An 18,843-nucleotide genomic window follows, 5' to 3' on the forward strand; every position below is an offset into this window, starting at 1 on the left:
ACAACTATATTTACAGATTGTATCAGTTGTTGATGCTGCATTTTTATCTTAGCTTTTCTATCAAGTATCATCAACACCAGTGATCAGCTAGGGCAAGAGGATCATGGAAAATGGATCTCACCCATTCTACTTTTATCTCACTATGTACAAAGATCAGAAGAATTTCAGATACATTTATTTCACCTTGGTATTGATATTATACCTTGTTATTCTTTCTATGAATACACTGATTATACTGGTCATATTTCTTGAAAGAGCGTTACATCAGCCTATGTATATATTAATTGCTTGTCTGTCAGTCAACTCTCTTTATGGTTCCACTGGTTTGCTTCCAAAGATGTTAGCTGATCTTCTCTTAGACACTCATGCAGTATCTCGTCCTGCATGTTTCATACAGACTTTAGTAATCCTCACATACGGGGCGTATGAATTTACTATTTTAACACTAATGGCTTATGATCGGCATGTAGCAATTTGTGAACCCCTGAAATATCACAGTATCATGACGACAAGGACACTTGCCATCATGGTTGCTGTTGCTTTTCTATATCCATTGTGTGCAATTGGTTCCAATGTTAGCCTAGCCTTTCAGTTACCTTTATGTGGTAACGAGTTAAGAAAACTGTATTGTAGTAACTGGTCTGTTGTTCAGCTTTCTTGTATTCAAACTACAATGAACAATATAGTTGGAATTACCATCACCGTAGTAACAGTTTTTCTTCCATTGTTTTTTATTTTGTATTCCTATATTAAAATTCTTGTTATTTGTCAAAGGAGCTCCTCAGAGTTCAAAAGAAAAGCCTTGCACACATGTCTTCCACACATTGTGACTTTTGTAAATTACTCAATAGCTGTTTTCTGTGAAATCATTTTTAGTCGTTATGAACTTCCAGATGTGGTGGCTGTGATCCTATCTCTGGAATTCCTTATTATACCGCCGGTTTTAAATCCCCTTGTTTATGGGTTTAATTTTCCAGAAATACACAGAAGAATCTTGCTTCTCTTAACATCCACCAAAATATCAATGACTTCTAAATGATAAAACTGCTCTGTTTGTATGCTTGTGTTAGATTCATATGGTTAAGATTCTGTACTTTACTACCACAGCTAGAAACTGCTGGCATCTTTTCATGTTCATAGAAAAATATTAAGATAAACTAAAATAATGCAGGATTTGTCATACCTATCTAATTTGTTATACTATGTATACCCACCTTTCTTCTTATGCCATGGTATTTTACTAATGGCACGTACTGTTAGCCAGTTCTCTCCTTGTCTTCCTATACAGATTCTGTTTTGTCCTCATCAATAGCTAGGAAAACAGTCAAGGCTAGAGGCTGCATCATTTTATGTCGATCCAGCTCTGTACACTTTCTTTCAAGCTTCAAGTAGCTTAACCTCGACACGCACGACATGAAAATCAAAATTGCATTCAATATCAGGCCTAGTGTTAGTTTCATACATTTGCCACTTAAAGTGATTCTAAATATGAGAGTCTCAAATGAAACTAGGAGGGGAAGAAAGCGATAAAGGCTGCCTAATAGGTGATAGGTGAAAATTCACCCTAGTTACCTCAGGAATCCGGAGCTGCATATAAGTATATTTATTAGACAAACAACAATTGCAATCGGGCTCACTCCCAGCACAAGGCTGAAAGCGAAGCAATGATAAACACATCGCACAAGGTTTATATAGACAGAAGTTGAGTGTTCAGCAGGGATAACCACGTGGTGGATTTCCGAAGTCCGAGACAAGGATGGAAGTTTTGCAAGGTCGGAAGAAGCACAGTTCGAACCCTCTTATCACTTCTGGTCTAAACATGCTCTTGTACAAATGCAGACTAAGTGGCACCTAATATTCTAAGTTACACACACGCAGAAACACAGAAAAGCCATGTTCCTGCTTACATAAGTACATGATTCATATAAGGTAATTAATAATACAAGGCACTTGATTATTATATTCTTAAGTCATTAACAGTGTTTGGAAATTATCTCCATCAATATGCATATATGTACTCAATGGTTATGGTGATGAGGAACAATGTTTTCACAGCAATCAGCATTTGCAGGCAGGTGTCATGCCCTATAAGAGAGATTGATCTAAGGGGGTTCAGGCCCTGGGCTCTGTAAAGCACCTTGAGACAATTGTATTGTTTTGGAGCTATATAAATACAATTGAATTGAAGAGAGAAAAGGTTTGGTTAGTAAACATCAATGTGACAAACATGTGCAACATACTGTAGTTTTGATGAATTATGTTTAGTTATGTTGGCTGACATGGTGCATTGAAATTTTAGTTATACAATGATAGCAAGAGTGTCAGGATACAACAACAGTGCACAACTGGCTGGCGACAGTTGCAATACACGCCACATGCTGTACCCAGGATCCATAAAGGGCCTTCTACACAGTACAACATGTGCTGTCTGTAGCCCACTGTTGCCACTGCTGTTTCCCATGTCCGAGGTCATCTTGCTATGCTTTCTGAAACGTATTTATCAGCATGGTAGAAAAGAAGTATTACTAGTTATTCTCATTAGCCCTCACTTACGCACACACAGAAGATACATTCTTAAGCACAAATACAGAGATAGGAACGTCAGTTCTTAAGATTCAAAGACACACAGAGACAGAAAAGCCATGTCACACAAAGGCATATGATTAACACACATACGTACATACTGGATTTTCACAATTATATCTATCAGGGGACTTGATAGCAGGAGGCTCTGCCTCCTATTTTGGTTTTTTATGATATGCCTGGAATTACAAGGAGACCTTCACTCTGAAAACGAAGTGGTGTTCGTGGGCAGTAGGGGACAACTAATTCCTTGAGGTAATTTGGAGCTAAGCCGTTTAGAGATTTGTATGTTAGAAGGAGCACTTAATTAATTCTACTTTTGACAGGGAGCCAGTGCAGAAAGGCAAGTACAAGTGAGATATGTTCAGGGGCGGACTGGCCATCGGGGATACCGGGGGAATCCCCGGTGGGCCGACGAGGTTGGGATGGTCCAAAATACCGGCCCACGTCTATAATCAACCGGCCCTCCCACTTTCACCGCCGGCACTTACAACTATTTTCCATACTTCTCAGAACACGTATAAGTTCCTCTATTAACTATAGCCTGAAAATCACTGACTGATTTTTATACTCCTCCTCGCGATCTGTATTCACACTCATGGTGCCTATTTTTCGAAAATGTTCTGAAGTGTCTTCTGAAATGTGTTCCTACGGACTTCAGAAATTCAACGTAAGAAACGATCTCCACCTTATTAATGAACACCTGAAAATGGGTTCTTACACAGCCGAAGTGTTCTCAGCTGTGCGGATTGAGGATGAGGATTCTTAAATTAAACGCACCTGGATTTGCATATACGACCCGCCAGGGCACGCAACCGTAGTGACGTGTGCCGTCAGCCCTTCTTAACACGGAGCGGCCCGTGGGGCATCTGGTAGTTTTGAGGAATTGCATTTAGGAAAACTCTGGGCCATTTATGACTGTTATTTCGCGTGACAGTGACAGTGATACAAGGTAAATTGTGACGTTGACTTGGCCAATGTTAGCTTGCTTTTCACAGATGAGGTAACGTTCACTACCAACTAGCCTAGCTAACGTTAGGTAGATAAATGTCCAAAATTGAGACCGTTATGATCTGGTAAAATAAGCAAGCTGGCGCTATTGTCATCATCGAGATGATCTACTTTAACACGTTAGCCGTTGTCACTTGTTTACAATCGATGAGCAAGCTATCCATGGTGGTAGTTGTAAAGAGGGCAATCTTATAATTTCTAACCAGCTAGCTTGTTATGCTAAAATCACTGTGTTACACACAACACTAACATAAACCATGTTAATATGTTATCTAGATTAGATAGTGAGGTCATACTAACACATGAGTATAATGATATTGTTTTTTATTATCATGTGACTATAATGCGCCCGGGCCAGCAGAGTTGGTTTAGGTTCTGTTACTTAACTTATTGTTTTGTTATGCACCTTCAACACCCCTACACACACACACAATCACACACACAGCATGCAATACTACTGATACCACTGATGTTCACACCCCATCGTATGTTCTATTCTGTTCATTTCTACAATATAGTTCATACTAATTCTACCCTCTGATTCCAGTTTCTTTATTGTGTGGATATTCATTCCTTAATGTTCTGTAGTTATACGTATAACCATCTGATACTAGCCCAGAGTTAAGCCTATTCATCTAGCAACCTATACCTACCTTGGAGTGTTACAATAGCCAGTATCATTTTATTCCATGTGTCCACCCAGGCAAATTGGTGGAATCCAAATGTTATTAAAAAAAAACATATATGATGTAATTTCTTTGTAATCATAAGTAGGCCACTGACTGGTCTATACGTGCAATGCATTGAATGGGCAACGCGCAGTGTATTGAGTGGGCAACGCGCCGTGTACTGAGTGGGCCGTGCAGCGTGTATTGAGTGGGCCGGTCTGACAGTAACTCCCGGGCCACTTTTTCCCCCCAGTCCGCCCCTGGATATGTTCATATTGTTTAAGTTCTAGTAAGTGTCAGAGCAGCAGCATTCTGTTTTAGTTGAAGGCTCTTTATAAAGTTGTTGCTACATCCGGACAGAAGAGGATTGCTGTCTAGTCGCAGCGTAATAAAAGCATGGATTACTTTTTCTGTATCTTGTAGGGATACAACCTTTTGATTTTTTTGCAATATTGCGTAGATGAAAAAATAATGTCTTTGAGATCTGTTTTATGTGTGAGTCAAGTAAGAGGTCTTGGTTGATGATTACACAGAGATTTTTAAAGGCTAGTGCTGGATGTCAATGAGATGCCATTGAGTGTGGGTAGTTGGCTTCTATCTTAGGTAGTTGTTTAATTTCGTCAGAATTTGTTATAACCTATCTTGATCAAAAAAGAACTTGTTACCATTCGCTATTTAGAATTTAAATCAGGAGATCTGTATTAGCGCCTTTAGGCCAATAAAAACATACTGGATATATACTGAAAAAAGTATTTAAAGTCCCAACGTGAACCCAGAGTTCCGACAGGCTGCAGTGTCAGCCTGCTTCCTCGATTTCTTTTAGTAATCAAGAAAAATCCCCTGTGTAAACGTAATCCAAAAAACAATCTTCCTCAAAAACAAAATAGCAATCCATTGCAATGTACACAAAAAATAGAAAAAAAAAAATACCGCACTTTTCACCGCTCCACAAGTTGAATGGAATCATCCGTATTTCAGTAATCCTCAAACTCGTTTTCGATCGGACCAAAGAATGTAGTTAGTAATTCTATGTGAACATCACAAAGTTTCGAGGGTAGGTAGAGTTGGGTGCCATCAGTACTGCAATGGAAGTTAATGTCATTCTTCCTTATAGTAGCACCTAAGGGTAGCATATACAAAGAGAAGAGCAAGAGTCCAAGCACGGAGCCTTGGGGAACTCCAACACAAATAAAAACATACATGTGATGTGGATCATGGTCCACATTTGTGGATTGTCTTCTGTGGGTTACAAATAATAATGTCCAATAAAAACTTTTCAGCCATAAATATCTATGTACACACGTAAAGATTTGTTTACACATTCGTCTACGCGTTTACAAATCTCAGTACACATTTAGAGATTGTTTTACACTTTTACAAATCTGATATATTTGCAGGTTTCTTTACATATTTTCAAATCTCACTACGCACTAATATTTTTACACACAACTCTCAACACACAATACTTCTGCTACACTACTCACCGACACTGCAGGCAAGACTGGATGCTAATCCAAAGTACACAGCTACACATCGCGGACCACGTTCGATCTGAATGCCACCATATACATACGACTCTGAAGCAGCAAAAATATATTTCATGGCGCATCTGATGCCCCAATGTCCGACTGTAGGCCAACTTTAGTTCTAGTGGCTGAACACTTTGAAAGTTACTAGCTTGGCCACTAGTTATTTTCACACAGTTGCACAGTACTGCTTTCTAGGTAAAGTGAGCTTCACATTTGTTGTTGTGTGGGCATCTTGAACTTTCCTATAACTTTTACACACTTTTAATCAACATGTTCCTCGGAAAAGTTTTTTCTTTCCCCAATAAATTAATTCATTCTTGATTATAGTGTAGCCCATAGGATAACAATAACATTAATATATACAGCATATAGCATATATCACATCGATATGTAATCTTCAACAACTGCAGTATTCTTGGTATAGGTTTACTAATTATACATAAAACAAAAATTTGGAAGGGTTTTTATAAGGGTATTATCTAGCCTATTATCTATTATCTAGCCTCAACATTAATCATCCCATTCTCCCAAGTTAATATGGGTATGTATAGGGATTATCCTATACATCCTTTTAAAAATTGTCAAAGAATAAAGATAATTGTTATTGCTTCTGATCGCCTGATTGTTTGGAGTGCTTTGACCGGACCAGACCGGGATTGAATTAAAGGTGGTGGCAGTTTATTTTGCTGGTAACTGTAATGTAGTAGTGGCACTAAAGAAAATTACTACATTGGCAGCAGCGGTGGGATTCTAGAACTGACAAATTAACTCACTTGTAAAAGAATGGAGCGCTCTGAAAACTCTAATCAGGGATCTAGTCATGCCGCAGTACAGGGGGCTGATGGTGGCTTAACGGATAGGGTTGTTCACCCAGTTTTCATGCCCCAAACATTTACTGGCCAGAATCGTGAATGGTCTGATTGGTCTCAACAATTTGAGTGGGCGGCAGATGTTAATGTACAGGGGTGCAAACTCGTCACCTTTCAAGTAATCTGCGAACGCAAGATGTCATGAATATTTTTTTCAAGCTTGTTCGTTTGGCCAAGCCATGTCACCATGACAGGCACGCTTTTTTTTTTGAGTCTTCGGGTCTGTTCGAAATGGAAGGTAGCTGCCTCGATGCCGTGATAGACAGGTGTATTACATGTCTTTCGGTGAAAGCGTTGGTTTCGAGCTGCCTAGTTAAGATGGCATTTACGGTAACGTGTGACGTTGGTACGCTGCAAGAACGTTGTGCTATCTAACGTAGGCTAACATGCTAAAGTCAGACAGTTGGCTGACAGATGCCTCGCAAATCACATCAACCATTTTTGCTGTTTACAATAACGGTGTTATTGGATAGTACATTGTCTTTTTCTCTGTAACTTTTGAAAAATCTAAGCGTGAAAACGCCGAAATATGTACATTTAAATAAAAGACATGGCCGTCAGCCGAGTTTGGTCCGGAGTTTAGCTGCTAAAGTTATCTTCTGTCCTGTCGTTTGAAGCAAACCTTTTAGCTCTGGCATAGGCCTCCCATTATGTATTTATCACTTCACTGGATTGGAAGTCCATTTTCCAGGCTCTCGCACGTCCTTCATTGAGGCAGAGGTTAGGTTTGCCTCCCCTGTGTGCTTTTTCACTGTTGTTTTATCACAGATCAGCAAGACTAAATAGCTTCTTCACATACGTGAAATACATTACATTACCTATTCTATGGATACAAACGACATAATAAAAGTGTCTACAAATATTTCAGTGATGACAAACAATGAAAAAGCAAAAGGCATGCGCTCAACCCAGTGTGTGAGGGATTGCACAATCTGAGATGAGGCGCAGCTCGTCGCTGCCTCACCTCGCGAGTCGCCTCTCTGTTTGAACAGGACATGGTCAAATTCAGCGATTTTGATTATAAAAATGATCGGAATCATACAAAAATTTAATTTAAAGCACAGATCAGTAGATACATATTAATATTTATTTTATTTGATCATTATTTGTTTTTTACTTTTCATGATGACTTTTACTTTTCATGAGGCTCTGCCTCCCCTGACCACACGTCCCTATGTGTATGTAATCTGAAGCACTGACCCGTTTTCTACTGCCGGGCGCTTCACTGCAACTGAACAAACTTACCACTCTCCTACTTCAGTTTGTTTTCAGAATGAGATCATTTTTTGGTTGGGTTGGCCTGCGCCCGTGCAACATTCAACACAGGAATGTTTATGATTAAACTGTTACCTGAGAACAAAATTGTTTACAACAGCACAAAGTTCTTCCTAGATCTAGCCTCATAATTTTGTTGTCAAAGTTCACCAGATTGATGCATTGAACTTTAAAATGTGCAAAATGTTCTTTGTTATTATGACTAATAAAGAGAACATGTAAATAGTTACTGGGTACTGGAATGTGTTAGCACTAGCATTGAAATGTATGAAATGAATGAATGGATGTCCGCGATCAATGCTATAGATGCTGTGCAGGAGAATAAATCTCACCACCATTTCAAACCACTTCATCACCGATTCCTTTGTCCGCCCAACCACCCGCCAACATAAACCAACAGACTCACAACGCAGAGATGCAGCGGCCTGTTGGATAGCGAGACAGAGGGTTACATTAAAAATTGGAATAATGATTTGAAATTAAGATTTATGTCCCTTTTATTATCTGGGAAGGCCAGGGAAGTGTATTGTGGCTTGACTGTAGATGACATAAGTAGTTACACAAAGTTGAAGGCAGCACTAAATAAATGTTTTGACCCTTGTGAGACTGAGGATTGGAATCGTGCCAGTGCCAGATAGGAGGCTATCATCAGAATCGGCGAGAGACTTTGGCAATGCTTTACGGGGCAGGTGAATTGCGTATTCAGCTCCGTAGTGCCAAACCAGTCATGTTAGAGGCTGCCATCACTTTGGTGTCAGAATTGGAGCTCATCCGAGATTTAGAACACAGCCAAATGGGAGCAGCAGATGCCAAAATTCGTGGTGTGTCTGACACTACTCAAGACTCCCAAATTACTATTTTGTTACAGAGACGGCACCAAAAAGTAAGAACATTAAAAGTTAGTGTTGATAAACTTTCTGCTTCTTGAACCAACAATATCGCTATAGCTAGAGCACCTAGAACGGGAACACAGACGCCTAGCTGGGCTCCTACAAATTGTACTGATGCATGTTGGGAATATGGGTGTAATTGGCATGTGAGGAAAGATTGCCCCTACTTACAGGGAAACTAGAGAAAGTGAGTAAAGAGGGCCAAATGCTTACTCCCCTCCCTGGTTTTTCATCTGGCCTGCAAATTAGTGCTTCTTTTGGGTTCCAGGGTATTGGGGTGTTCTTACGGCTAAAGTCGGGGGTGTAGACTGTAAACTGCTGGTAGATACTGGTGCCCTACTCTCCGTAGAGAGTTTTAGTTTCAGGCCACTAATGGTGGGTCGGACCTGTTGCCCTATTCAGGGGCTATGTCTGTTGCTAATGGGGGTCAAATGAAAATCCTTGGGAAGTGGTCGACTGTGTGTCAATTCAACTCACTTACACTGGTTGCTGCTACAGCTGATATTCCTTTGCATGAGATATTACTTGGTACTGACTTCTTATTTAGTTTGGGGCTGTAATAAATCTTGGTGAGAAATGCTGCCAGAATTGTTTTTATTGCCAAGTAAGTTTATGTTTACAGAATATGAAGTGGAGGAGCTGTGCAGTCTATGCAGGAATGTGCAAAACAAGAATGCAATGTGCAAGGTAATGTGTGTTAACGTAACACATGAGTCAGATCTTGAGACTTGAGGCGTAGGGGCGGGATAAGAGTCCATGTCAGGGGGGGGGGGGGGGGGGTCCCGGGCCTTGTTGATGAGGCCAACTGCAGCCGGGAAGAAGCTGGTCTTGTGGCGTGAGGTTCTGGTCCTGATGGACTGCAGCCCCCTGCCGGAGGGAAGTACCTCAAAGAGTTTGTGTCCAGGGAGGAAGGGGTCAGCCACAATCTTACCTGCCCGCCTCAGGGTCCTGGGCCCTCATTTATAAAACGTACTTACGCACAGATTTGATCTTAGTGTGTTCTTGCGATCAATCCACGTCAAAGTACAGATTTATAAAAACCATCTTAGACGTGGAAAAAGACGTATCTCTACGTCAGGTTCTATATCGCGTAAGTATATTTCCTTGTGGCAATCCTGGAGTACTGCAGGAATTCGGAACTCTCAGAGCGCCGACACGCAATTTCATCATCATCATCGTCACCACCACGTCACCATTAGGGCTAATGGTGAAAGGCCAAATTAATGTTTCGCTCAATAAAATCAATTAAACAATTAGAATAATTGAAATAGCATCAATCCACAGCACTGTCCTTAGGACAAAAACGTGTGTAAAACATTTCGTTCAATCTATAGCCTATACAAAGTCTGATAGTGGCTTAGTTTTCAGAAGGAGATATGGCTGCATTGGCGCTGTTAGAGGATATTGCCAACCGCGTAATAAGGAGAGAAAGGCTTTTTCGTGATCGCGCAGACTTTTTGACACAGGATGATGTATAGCTGATAAGCTGGTACTGTCATGGCAAAAAGTGACCGGGCGCAAAAAAGAGCCCGGGTGACGTAACATTGGCTTCTGAACGACTCTTGAGTGACAGTTGCTATATCAACGCTAGCATTTCACAGGTTTCTCCGCTAGCATCTCGTTAGCGATTAGCAATTCCTCTGTTGGCTGCTTTAAGAAGGTCCTTAATGTGTTGCGATTAATAGACATATCCGACGGCACCCACAATTACATTTTCACAAAACAGGGAAAACACAAAACCACCTGTCAAAAGCCCCCTAAGGCTGCCCGACATGATTGAAGCGCTGGGCAGAGCTGTTGGCACTCAGACTGTGGCTATACACCGCGATATGGATAACATCCTGGCGGCTATTAACCGCGATATGGATAACATATCCATGGGCCTTGGCCAAGGTCGTTGCTGGAACAACAACTCCCCTGAAGATCGCTGCAGTGAGACTCTCTTGCATTCCCTTCCCCCTTTCCACAGACACCTGTGGATTGTTGTCTCTGTCCAGGACCTTTTCAAGGCTGTCTACATGGCAACGGCAATCTTGTGAACTGAGAATCTGTTTGATTGGGCCTAGGGGAAGGTGACAATCCAGGCCTACTCATACACAAACTTTCTACATGCATACATACACACGAACATATTACAGATATGCATTCACCACCCTATGACCCCCATCCCACGCCTTCGCCTGCTTCATACCCCCAGTGTGACAGGCGGGTCTGTGATCATATGTGTATATTAGGGGTGTAAAGATTTTTAGCGTGTAAGATACGACTACATCGATGCGTGAAGTCCCATATCGTTATTAAAATGACATGAACCGGTCTTTGCCCGATTTAAAAGTTATGAATCGGTTCACAAGCGTTTGTCTCTCCGTTTTTTTGCTACGCAAAACACAAAACACTCACTGACCTGTTGCATTTGATCTCAGTCAGAACAATGACAGCCTGTCATTGGTTTATGCTATGCGGGCTTTGGCCAATCAGGCTGTATTCTCACAAATAACGCCAAGACCAGAGAATGACAGATTACAACTAGCTACGCTAGTCATTTCAATCATAGACATGTATATTATGATTTCAATGGCCAATGCTATGCTAGCTACCCTATCCATTTCAATGGCCTATGCTATGCTAGCTACTTTAGCCAGGGAAGATAAATCGTTGTTGATTGCGTGTTTCTACAGACATCCCCGGATTTAAATAATTATAATAATAATAAATAGGAGAATATTTGTATCATTAACAATTATCAACAATTAATCATTTATAGTCATGATTCCGAGACCGAGCCATCATGATGTCCTAACATAAAAAAAAGCACTTTATTAACGTGCCGGCATAGTCGCCCCATAATGCCGTGCGGCGGGCGCATAATTTTCTCTATGTGATGCACTAGTGCTCAACGATGTTCCCTAACAATGTTCCTTACTGTTCTAATTGCATGTCGTTGTTCTGTGTTGGGACGGAGTTTATACAGGTGTGTGACGGTAGCACAGTCTGTTCGTGATAACTTGTACCAGGGCATAAAGCCCGTGCCATTTCGAAATTGTGTTGTTTTTAGTGTATAATAAAAAGCCATAATAAATATTCCGCAGTTCCGTGATTTGTTACAATATGAACACTGCTAACGGCAGTGAATAAATAAATAAGCACAATATGAACACTGCAAATGGCAGTGAATAAATAATTAAGCACTAAACTCAATCGCGTGGATATAGACATAGTGGAATAGAATGGACACATCTACATTCTGCAACAGTAGGCTACCTCCACCTCTTCCCTGGTGAAATTAGGTCTGGGTTTACTGGTGCTTGCTTTGAAATGATTTTGATCAGTCTCTGAAGTTGCTTTCGCGTTGCCTGTGGAGTGTGCACATGTTGCAATAGCATGCTCATATAAGGAGCTGGCAGGGCGTTTCTGTATGCAAGTTCAGGTGCATGAGAAAGCGCTTTCAATTAAGAACACATTTCCAGGCGTTCATAAATCCAGCGGAGATCTTTTCTGAGGTTGGTAAGAAGATATTTACTAAGACACTTAAGAAAATGTTCGAGAATGAGGTCCATTGTTTCCTCACAACTCAGTGTTTTCAATTATTGAACTGCATCGCATCGCATCGAATCGTATCGTATCGAATCGTACTGAATCGTTTTTATCAACATGCATCTTTTCTTGTATCGTATCGTGCCCATGTATCGAGATACGAATCGGATCGTCTTTGTCATGAGAGATTTACACCCCTAGTGTATATGTATGGACGGGTGGATTGGCATTTTCGCTAGTTTACAATGCGACAGGCTATGTTGCTGGTACTTGTGTACTTGTGCTGTAACAATAAAAGGACTACTACTACTACTACCTTTAACTATAGAGCACAACGGAAGGCTAAACCTGTTGCAAAAATCTGCTTACTTACAGGATACCGGCATGTGTAGCTAAAACGGAATACTTCATAGCTAAGGCACAATATTAAGCAACTAAAAAGTAGCTGATGGCTTTCGAACGACTATTGAGACTGAGACTGACTGATAGCCAAAAAGTGCCCGGGTTAGGTAGTGTCCGGGTGACGTAATGCTAGCGTTGGTATAGCAACTGTCACTCAAGAGTCATTTAGAAGACAATATTACGTCACCCGGGCTCTTTTTTGCACCCGGTCACTTTTTGCCATGACAGCACCGCTTGCCAATAACAGCTCTGTTAGAGCTTTGTGCCCAAATGGGCCCTCATCTACAGAGACGAACCAGATGCAAACAGGCCATACTCGTTCAGGTTCAGGTTTTGTCTGTTCCTGGGTTTCTGGCTACAGGAACGTTCCAACAAGAATATGGAGACCAGTCGGGTATATCCCAGTCATCATTAAGCAGAATTTTGCCCGATGTTCTTCGCGGTATTATCCCTCTATGTCCGCAATTTATTAGATTTCCATACAGTGACCAGGAACAGCGAAATGTGAAAGAGGATTTCCTGCGTAAAACAGGGTTCCCAAGCCAAGGTGGCGATGTTTGGATGTATCGGGAGGGAGACTGCTATATGACCCCGAAAAGGTTTGCCAGATCATCCTTGCCTGTTGTGTGCTACACAACATATGTCTAAGCCATGGCATAGAGCTAGGAGAAGAGGAAATGCGCATGGACCAAGATGACCACCCTCCTATCCCAGCTGGCTGGAACACGCACATCACTGTGCTGAGAAGACGGGAGCTGATTCACCAACTATACCAACAGGTAAATAATGTTGATAAGAATAAATGCACACATGTTCACATTTTCTTCAGAATGTTTTATTTAGGCACGTTTGTTCAAAGAACCCTCAATAGCGGACAGAGTTTGGCAACAACCTCACTAACAGACTCCTTCAAGTCCCTTTGTGTCTGAAGGATCCATGATGGGTGGAAGTGGGAGCTGGTGATGGCCAGAGGTGTAAAGTAACGAATTACATTTACTCACGTTACTGTAATTGAGTAGTTTTTTTGTGTACTTTGTAAGTAGTTTTTTTTTAGTAGTTTTTGAAATCGGTAATTTTACTTTTACTTAAGTAGATTTTGACTGAAGTATTGTACTTCGCTACATTGGAAATTACATCCGTTACTGAGTAAAAAAAAACATAGTTCAAGAAAGGAAACCGAAAGCCGGGAATCGCGCATGACAATTCTCACTGCAGTGTTGGATGCTGCAGTGCATAGAGGTTATAGAGCCGCCGGTGTCAAGTCACGAGAGATAGAGATGGAGGAAGATGATAGTGCGGACGACCAACAAGCGGAGACACCGAACTTTCCGCAAGTTCAAATTAAAGAAGATGAAGAAAACCCGTGGCCACATCTCAGCAAGCAGTTTGCCTTCCAACCTAAAAGAGGCAACAGCTATATAATGCTGTGTAAGCTGTGCCTGCCCCGCCAGACAGAACTTTCTGCTTATAAAAATTGATCTTCAAATCTGCGCAAGCATGTGTTGGTAAGTACAGTATTTGTCCCTTTCCATTAGTAGTTCAGACAGCGTTTTTGTTGTTTAGTTAGCTTTGCTACAATAAGCAAAATATGCGTGTCATGGCACTTGTAGCCTGATTTTGGCTAGCACTTGCAACCGCCCTGAGTATGCTAACGTCGACTAGCTAGCTAGGCTAGCTATACACTCGTGTACACCCCTTGTGTCCATCCTTCTGTTAACAGCCGTCATCCAATAGACTAATAATAATTCCATTCCTGTCTTCCATTCGTTTCAGGTCATAGCATTATTATGTTCAGTCTCTCATATTGTGTTAAAAACTGCAGATCAGTCATCAGCAATAAGATACACCGCATAAACTGATATTAGGCTAATCATTTGGCTGCCTCCCATGCCCTGAAACAGGAACGATGTGAATGCGCACACCATCGTTGTCAGACAGTTGGACAAGTCAATGTCAATGTGTGTCGTTATCTCGAATTTATCACGATGTTTAGTCAGATATTGATAACAATAAGTGGTGGCTTTGCAACGTGCACGTCTTTCATGTTCATGCTCAGGGGTCTCTGTTAGCAAGAATTTAGGATTATGAATTGTGATGCATGTAGAAATAGAAAATAATGTTATCATTCTGTATATATACTGTAGGTCTGTCATCTCAAGTAGCTATTTATAGCTTTTTCTGTGTTAAGATGCACTCTTGATGGCAGCTCAATACTTAATTGTCAGAAATGTTGTTTGTCATTCTACAGGTTTGTCATTCTACAGGTCTAGTCTATGTCAGACAACATCTTGACCGGATGGTAGAGGCTGAAGCAAGTTGGACAACATTCATCAGATGAAGATGATTTATTTTCCTCAATGAAGTCCAGAAGGTACAGGGGAGTTAGAAGGGAACCTAGCCTGTGTCTCAGTCGATATGGTTCTGCTGAACTCCTTTCAGAATATCAAAAAACTGTCCCTGAAACTCAATACTGGCCTACCTACCTCGGCCGCCTGCGAGTGACTCTTCGGCTGTGCTGGATTGCTGTTCACTGCAAAGCGAGCCTGGATGAACTCTACACACCTTGAAAATCAGCTGCTGCCCAAACTCAACAAGAAGTTGGTAGACTAATGCTTTAAAGGTGGACACAAGTAAAGTAACAAAAGTTTTAATATAGTGGGGCAGCGGCATTTTAACTTTTTTATTTTAGCTGTCATGTGGTTCATGTCTTGACATGTCCTCCCAAAAGTTCTTAAATGTTGTGTTGACAGTTTAATGTTTGATATGTTTAATGTCATTGCACTTATATTTCTAAAGATTTCCTTTAATTAAAAATAACTAGTTTTTGTATTGGATTTATGACCCCTTGTCCTTTTTTGCACTATATAGGAGCGGCCCCGATCAAGTTGTTGAAAGTAACTAAGTAACTTTTACTTAAAGTACATTTGAAATGAACTACTTTTTACTTTTACTTGAGTAGATTTTTAGATGGGTAATTTTACTTGTACTTAAGTAAAATTTCACCAAAGTAATTGTACTTTTACTTGAGTACAACATTTCAGTACTTTTTATACCTCTGGTGATGGCCAGCGAGGCCCAGATGCTGGTGCAGATGCGGCTTCTGGTGCTGTTCGTGCCGCAGGTGCGGCCGCTGGTGCTTCGGAGACGTGTCTACTACCATGTCACATACTTTGCTTTTGCCATTACGCCACCAGACAGGCTTTCGAACAATGTTTTGGCCCGCATCTGCTCTTCCATCAGCAGAACGTCGATTTCAGCCTCACTATAATTCTTCTTTTTACATGTTTCTTTCTTGCTTGCCATTGTCACAGTCACAGAGAGTTTGTGCATTGAGAATGCGCTCAATTTGTGCATTGAGAATATGTTAATTTGATTAAGTAGGGGCGGTTTTAGGGGGCGGAGATTCAGTTGAGCACCATTCCACGATCATTTGTGATTTATAACAGAAGGATTGGCGTACACATGTTTTTTTGTGCGTACGTTCGTTTTCTCTGAATAACACTTACGATCTTTTCAGAAAATGTCTCCAAATCAAATGGAGGATGGCTTCTACGCAACATTCTATAAATGAGGCCCCGGGAGGCGTACAGGTCCTGTAGAGATGGCAGATTGCAGCCAATCACCTTCTCAGCAGAACGAATGATACGCTGCAGTCTGCCTTTGACATTGGCAGTGGCAGCAGCGTACCAGATGGTGATGGAGGAGGTGAGGATGGATTCAATGATGCAGGTGTAGAAGTGCACCATCATTGTCTTTGGCAGGTTGAACTTCTTTAGCTGCCGCAGGACGTACATCCTCTGTTGAGCTTTTTTGGTGAGTGAGCTGATGTTCAGCTCCCACTTGAGGTCCTGGGAGATGATGGTGCCAGGAAGCGGAAGGACTCCACAGTGTCGACTGGGGAGTCTCTCATGGTGATGGGGGTGGATGGGGCTGGGTTCTTTCTGAAATCTACAACCATCTCAACTGTTCTCAGAGCGTTAAGCTCCAGGTTGTTCTGTCCACACCAGGTCACCAGATGTTCAATCTCCCACCTGTAGGCGGACTCATCCCCACCAGAGAAGAGCCCATTGAGGGTGGTGTCGTCCGCAAACTTAAGGAGTTTGATGGACTGGTGACTGGAGGTGCAGCTGTTGCTGTACAGGGAGAAGAGTATAGGCGAAAGAACGCAGCCTTGAGGGGAACCGGTGCTTATGGTCCAGGAGTCAGAGACATGCTTCCCCAGCCTCACGTGTTGCCTCCTGTCAGACAGGAAGTCTGTGATCCACCTGCAGGTGGAGTCAGGCACACTCAGCTGGGAGAGCTTGTCCTGTAGCAGAGCCGGAATGATGGTGTTGAAGGCAGAGCTTAAGTCCACAAACAGGATCCTGACGTAGGTTCCTGAGGAGTACAGGTGTTGGAGGATGAAGAGAAGGGCCATGTTTACTGCATTGTCTACAGACCTGTTGGCTCTTTAGGCAAACTGCAAGGGGTCCAGGACAGGGTCAATGATGGCTTTGAGGTGGAACAGCACAAGGCGCTCAAATGACTTCATCACCACAGAGGTCAGGGCAACGGGTCTGTAGTTATTGAGTCCAGTGATCTTGGTTTTTGGGGGATGGGGATGATGGTGGATCTTGAAGCAGGCTGGTACGTGGCATGTCTCCAGTGAGTTGTTAAAAATGGCTATGAACACCGGAGACAGATGATCAGCACAGTGCTTCAGGATGGATGGAGAGACAGAGTGGCCCTGCTGCTTTGCGGGGGTCCTGTCTCCTGAAGAGTCTATTGACGTCCCTCTCCAGGATGGGGGCTCTGAGGTGGGCAGTTGTGGAAAAGGCACAGACCTTCGCTATGGTGGGCGAGGTGCAGTTGATGGGCTGGAGCTGGTGGGTGGTGTCACAGGGGATGGTGTCAGGACTGTCCTATTGTCTTTCAAAGCGACAGTAAAACTCAATCCAAGGCACTGTGGCGCAAGCAGTAGCCCCAACCATATACGGGCTTGAACGCCCACGGGGACACAAGTTCGAATCCGACCCGCTGTCATTTCCTGATCCCACTCCCCACCTCTTCTCTCAATCTCATTTCCTGTCCAAACCTTCACTGTCCTATCTGAATAAAGGCAAAAAGCCAAAAATCAAATCTTAAAAAAAACAAAACTCATTAAAGTTGTTGGCTAGGCGTGAGTCGTAGTGGAATGGGTGGCTCTAGACTCACAATTTGTAATCTGCCTAAGCCCTTTCCAGACAGAGGCAGAGTCATTGGCTGAGAACTGGTGTTGGAGTACAGAGTACAGTCATTTAGCTTCTCTCACCTTCTTGCTAAACCTGTATTTCGACTCTATAAACCTCTCTGTCCCCAGTCCTGAACGCTTCTTCCTTCTCCAACCTTAACTTTCTGAGTTTGGCTGTGAACCAGGGTTTGTCATTGTTATAACTCACCCTGGTGCGTGATGGAACACAGCTGTCCTCACAGAAGCTGATATAAGTTGTCACAGCCTCTGTGTACTCATCCAGACTGTTGGTAGCAGTCCCTCCCAATCGGTACAGTCCAAGCACGCCTGAAGGTCCGCCACAGCTTCACTGGTCCACTGCTTTGATGTCCTCACAACAGGTTTACAGAGCTTTAGTTTCTGGAATCAGATGGACCATGATGTGGTCCGAGTGTCCCAGTGCAGCCCAGGGAACAGCGCGATAGGCACTACTTACTGTGGTGTAACAGTGATCCAGAATGTTCTCCTCTCTGGTCGGGCATTTAATAAATTGTCAGTATTTGGGGAGTTCGCGGGTGACATTTCCTTTGTTAAAGTCACAGAGGACAATAACTAAGGAGTCCGGGTTAGTCTGTTCCTCACACAGTATCTAATCGGCGAGCATGCGCTGTTCCTCTTGGACGTTGGCCCGCGGTGGAATGTAAACACCTACCAGAATGAATGAATGAAACAAACTCACGGGGGGAGTAGAAGGGTTTGCATTTGATGAAAAAATATTCCAGATCAGGAGAACAGTGCTGTTGAATCACTGTTAGTATAGAAACAGATTCCTCCACTTTTCGTCTTGCCGGAAAGTTCTGTGTGGCAGGCCGCTCTGAAAAGTTGGAAGCCTGC

General features: G+C 42.3%; 1 protein-coding gene across 1 annotated transcript; it reads left to right on the top strand.

The window, feature by feature from the left end:
* LOC105899834 (olfactory receptor 51I2-like) lies at nucleotides 1-1,039 on the top strand. Its single transcript, XM_012827051.2, has one exon. The coding sequence runs from the start codon at nucleotides 104-106 to the stop codon at nucleotides 1,037-1,039; it is 936 nt and encodes a 311-aa protein (XP_012682505.2). The 5' UTR covers nucleotides 1-103.
* Nucleotides 1,040-18,843: the final 17,804 nt, after the last annotated feature.

Source organism: Clupea harengus, chromosome 9, assembly GCF_900700415.2.
Source record: "Clupea harengus chromosome 9, Ch_v2.0.2, whole genome shotgun sequence".
NCBI lineage: Eukaryota > Metazoa > Chordata > Actinopteri > Clupeiformes > Clupeidae > Clupea > Clupea harengus.

What these genes read in the sequence shown, in the direction of transcription:
- LOC105899834 (XM_012827051.2), top strand. Translation starts at nt 104, where the DNA reads ATGGAAAATGGATCTCACCCATTCTACTTTTATCTCACTATGTACAAA.